We start from the raw sequence: 5,551 nt of genomic DNA on the forward strand, positions 1-5,551 counted from the left end.
AAATGTTTATAACCGCTAACTGCAATCGACTTAAGTAGTTATTTGATTATTCAGTTTCGATTATTGTCAATTAGTCATTATCTAATTGAGAAGTGCTATTTAATAGAGACTCTCATACTATGTCATACAACTATAATGATGCGAAAATAAAAATGAATCATTAATTTTTTTCTTATTATAAATCCTCATTGATTCATTGGCTAATTTTTACCGAGAATCTACTAAACTTTTTAAGCCACAATTTTCTTTCACTTCCCAAATTCAACAAAAAAAAAAAAATTGAGGTATGTAATTAAATTTTTAAATTTAGATTTAAATTGTTCTTTAACTTCTTTTAAACTAATTGTTTTAATATTTATATTGCTATTTAGGATTAAGCCTATTCTTGATAATAATTTTAACAAAAAATTGAAGTATGTAAATATGTAACTAAATTTTTAAATTTAATTTAAATTGTTCTTGTAAATTAATTGTTTTAATATTCATAACACTAACATGCATGCAAAGAGAAAAAAAATAATAATAAAGAAATAAATAGCGTGCAACTTGCAAAGTATAAAAAGGAGACGAAAAAATATTTTTTTAACATTTTAAATTAATTTTATTATTTTATTCATTAAAAAAAAAAAATGCGAACATCCTGAATCCGACACTGTGCAGAGGGGGAGAGTCTTATGGGGGAGGGCCATACTAATGCTCAGCAGTCAGCGCACCTCCCGGGGAGACGGTGTTCGTCAAAGACGGTGGCGTTGACCGGGCTAATTCAAATTATTCAATTGCTACTACAAGACAGCATAATCGCTGTCTGTGACGGGGAAAGACTATTCGATTGCCTTACAAATTTAATTTTCAATTTTGAATTAATTATTTTATTCTCTTCAGATCGTGAAAGCAATGATAATTAAGGATATAAATCGTTGATAAATTTAGATGATTTGATTACCCTAAATCATCTGAAAGATGCTGTCACTGTCTCACGTAGTCAATATCTCAGTCATGGCGGCTACATCTCTAGAACATCGCCTCTATTCTGCATATATTTAAGCTCTTCTACACAGAGTGAGGCCCTCAGGTCACAGATAAGCTTTTCAGTCATGGCCACTCCATCGCCTTCCCATGTAGTCGTTTTCCCTTATATGGCTCAGGGCCACACCATCCCATTACTGGACATAGCAAAAGCCTTCGCAAACCGTGGCCTCAAGGTCACCATAATCACCACCCCCTCAAATGCTCCATTCATCTCTTCCAAAACCTCTAACCACCCAAATATCTCTTCCTCAGTAATCCCTTTTCCCAGAGTTCAAGACTTGCCCGAAGGATGCGAGAACACCGCCGACCTTCCTTCCATGGCTCTGCTCGCTCCTTTCATCGTAGCCACCAAACAAATGAAACAACCGTTCGAGGGAGTCCTCAGAGACATGATTGAAAATGGGTGTCGCCCCATTTGCGTAATCTCTGACTTCTTCCTAGGCTGGACACTCGATTCGTGCCGTTCTTTTGGAATTCCGCGCATCGTCTCTCATGGAATGGCTGTGTTATCGATGGCTATTTGTAAATCCGTTGGTTTGCTTGCCCCGAGCGTAAAGGATTCATCGGATTTGGATCCGGTAGAGTTCCCAAATTTGAAAATTCCATTCACTTTGCTCAAATCTGACATGCCTGAAGGCCTCCTCGACGCCGATCCGGATAACGATTTTGTGCGCCTCTCGCTGGAGGCTGGGGAAGCGGATGGGAATAGCTGGGGCGTCGTGGTTAACAGCTTTGAGGAGATTGAAGGTGATTTCGCGGGTGTATTTGAAACCTTCTATGCGAACCAGGCCAAGGCGTATTGCGTGGGGCCGTTTCTATTGTATGATCGGCTTGGACAAGATCATGTGGGGGCTGAGGAGCAATCCTATCCGTACATCGAATGGCTCGACGAGCAAGCTGAATCTGGTGGTGTGATCTATGTTTCATTCGGTACGCAATCACACTTCTCGGAGCATCAAATGGACGAGATTGCTTTCGGGCTGGAGATGGCGGGCCATCCGTTCATTTGGGTTGTGAGATCGAAAGAGTGGGTCCCGCCAGATGGATGGAATGCGAGGGTGGGGTGGAGAGGGTTGGTTGTACAGGATTGGGTGGACCAGCGAAGTATCCTAGCTCACCCTGCGACGAGTGGGTTTCTGAGTCACTGTGGATGGAACTCGGTGTTGGAGAGCTTATCAATGGGGGTCCCACTTTTGACGTGGCCCGCTCTTAGTTTTTCGGACCAACCAGTGAATGCCAAATTTGTAGCACTGGGATTGGGAGCAGGGCTAATGATCCCACAAAGAGGTGATGGAGGAGAGAAAATCGTGACCGTTGGTCGCGATGTGATTTGTGATGGAGTGAAGGAGTTGATGGGAGGCGAGGAAGGGAGAAAGGCTAGGGAGAGAGCACAAGCATTGGGGAGATCGGCAAGGCATGCCGTGGAGGAAGGTGGGTCGTCCGATTTGAAGTTTGACGAATTGATTGAGCAACTCACCATAAAAAACGTGTGACCAAACTCTTTGCTATATTTATTGTGGAGCAATACTATATATATTATTAAATCCCACCATGACGACCATAAGTTTTTTTTTTTTTTTTTTTTAAATAATAAAAAATGCTATTTTTCTATTCTTATCTATTTTCAAATTCACTATTAAATTTGTAAGATGAGTTCAATGGTGAATTTAAAAAAAGAGATGATCAAGAGATTGATAAATAACATGTTTTTTTTTTTTTTTTTCTTTTTCTTTTTCAAATAAGGAGGTTAAGGAGGTTGCCACCTCATCATTGTAAGATAAATATTAAATAAAAATTTAATATATTACCTTTTATTGTGACTTGTTTTTTCGTCTTATTTTGTTGGACTATCCAAGCGGACTACGTTATTATATTATGTTGATCAGACACCCTTGTTTTGTAAGCATTAGATAATTGTTTCAATTTACATGAGATTTTATTTTACAATATTGTTGGTTTACGTGATGTTCAATAATAAATTTTATTTAAAAAATTTAGAGGACATGATATATGTGGGCTATTAGATACAACAATATAAATTTTTCAGAAATTACAACAATATAAAGTTTTTGTTATAAAATAGTTATTTTCTATAATGTTACATCCGTATATTTAGTGTCACCTCATTATAAAAACATTCATAATGGAAGAGTCAAATGTTATTTTTATCTAAAATGTCTTTCTAAATGTTTAAGAGCATTTTCAATGGAGGACCCATATTTTTATGTAAAATGGCTTCTCAAAACTCACTTTTATCTAGTTTAGTTAAGCCATTTTTAAATGTTTCTAAATCAAATTAGCTATATTGCTATCTATTCTATTAAAATATTATTAAAAGTAAGAAAAGTTTTGAGAAAAAGAGAATATGTGAGAGGAAAAATGATAATTTTTTTGAGAAAAATAGAATATGCAGAGAAAAAGTATGAAAATATTTGGAAAAAGATAAAACAGGTGAGAGAGACAATGAAAAATAAAATGACTCCCTTAAAAAGTGCTGCTACATTTAACTTTTTTTTTAGCTTTTCCAATCAAATATTTATTTTACATTTTTTTTTTGCTAATCCAATATAGGCGCTTTTTTAAACATTTGAAGAACTATTTTATATAAAAGTAACATTTGGCTCTTCCATTGGGAATGCTCCTACTACATTGGATTACCAAAAAAAAAATGTAAAATAGATATTTGATTGGAAGTGCTAAAAAAAAAAAAAAGCTAAATGTAGCAGCACTTTTCAAGGGAGCCATTTTATTTTTTATTGTTTCTCTCACATGTTTTCTATTTTTCCCAAATCTTTTCCTACTTTATCTTTAGCATGTTCTCTTTCTCCCAATTTTTTTTTTTTTCCATTTTTTCCAAAACTTTTCTCACTTTTAATGATATAGATAAAAATATAGCTAATCTGATGAAGGAAACCTTTCAAATTTCATTAGCTAAACTAGATAAAGTGTGTTTTGAGAAGCTATTTTGCATAAAAATTTGTCTCATCCATTGGAAATGCTTTAAATAGTGAATTCTTTATGATAAATTTTAATATTATAATTTTCATTGTTGGATTTCAATTTTATCACCATAGATTTTGCTCTAAATTTTTTTAGCTCATTGGCTACCACCTTCTTTCTTTTCTTTTTCCTTTCTACCAAAAAAGTAAAACCATTATCAGCATTTTCAATGGAGGAGCTAAATTGTACTTTTATCTAAAATGGCTAATCAGATTTTTAAAAAACCCTTACATTGGATTAGCCCAAAAAAATGCAAAATGGATATTTTATTAGATTAGTAAAAAAAAAAAAAAATGCTACATGTAGCGGCACTTTTCTCATAAGCCATTTCATTTTTTTATTGTTTCTCTCACTTGTTTTATCTTTTCCCAAAATTTTCTCCTGTTATTTCTTTTCCACATCTCACTTTTTCCAAAATTTTCTCATACTATTTCTCTTTCCAGATATCTTTTTTCTCAAAAGTTGAAAAAAATAGGATATTTAGAAAAAAATACAATCATTATAAAAAAATAAAAAATAATAATATTTAAATGAAATCAAATTTAATAAATAAGTACACATTTTTGTTTAATTTTGTTTCAAGTACAGATAGATTGAAATCAAATTTGACTAAGCTAGATTATTTGTTCAAACTGAATGATTTCAAACTTATTATTCAATGAGGTTTATACGGACACAACACAAACCCAACTCATGGCCAACTTCTCTCCTACGTGTAAAAAAAATTTGAATTTTAAACCAAACAAATTTTTTTTTTTTTCAAAATTTTCAGAATCCCAAAATTCTCTCTATCAATTTTTTTTTTTTTTAAAATGACACGTAGGAGAGAAGTTGGGCATAAGTTGAATTTATGTTGTGACCTTAACATTTTCCTTATTCAATAGCTACTCAATTAACTTATTCATTTTTCTATAAAGTAAATATTTCCATTTTTTGAGTTGTTCATAAATTTATGCTTATGATTGGTTAATTGTTATCATTCAAGTTATATATATATAAGAAGGTAACTTCGCCAACCTTGAATAATAATATTTAATTTTTTTAATCATGAAATTGACTAGTTATATTTTATTTGATAACATTATCTATAATTTTAGGCAATCCAATCTCAAGTTTGTATAAACATGTTTTACAGTACACACACATCTATATTAATACCAACAATCACAAGGATTCAAGTTTTTTTTATAATTTTTTTTTAAAGCAAATTGGGAAATGATTCAACTTATATATTACATTAGGAAGATGATCATGTTTCATGTTTTAAACTACTTAAGATGTTCTCATTGGATAGTTAAAAACAATACTATAAAAATAATAAAAATAAAACAATACAAGCTTATACAAGTTTAACTATCTATACGAGTTTTGCACATTTAATAAATAAGTACACATTTTTGTTCGAATTTAGTTCGTTTAATAAACAAACTAAACTTGAGTAAAGTTTATATGAATCAAGCTCAACGCTTTCATACTTTATTTACAATCATAGGTGAAAGAAATCATAATGGTCTTTCTGCAC

At 32.4% G+C, this 5,551-nt stretch overlaps 1 protein-coding gene across 1 annotated transcript; it reads left to right on the forward strand.

Annotated features, from left to right (window-relative positions):
* Positions 1–1,076: 1,076 nt before the first annotated feature.
* On the forward strand, positions 1,077–2,556 carry LOC132167558 (putative UDP-glucosyl transferase 73B6). Its single transcript, XM_059578569.2, has one exon. It carries the CDS (start codon positions 1,095–1,097, stop codon positions 2,520–2,522), a length of 1,428 nt encoding a protein of 475 aa, XP_059434552.2. The 5' UTR covers positions 1,077–1,094; the 3' UTR covers positions 2,523–2,556.
* Positions 2,557–5,551: the final 2,995 nt, after the last annotated feature.

This window comes from Corylus avellana, chromosome 2 (assembly GCF_965113065.1).
Source record: "Corylus avellana chromosome 2, dhCorAvel1.hap1.2, whole genome shotgun sequence".
Taxonomy (NCBI): Eukaryota; Viridiplantae; Streptophyta; class Magnoliopsida; order Fagales; family Betulaceae; genus Corylus; species Corylus avellana.

Bases quoted from the DNA above. Each gene is read 5' to 3' on its own strand.
- LOC132167558 (XM_059578569.2), top strand. From the start codon at position 1,095: ATGGCCACTCCATCGCCTTCCCATGTAGTCGTTTTCCCTTATATGGCT.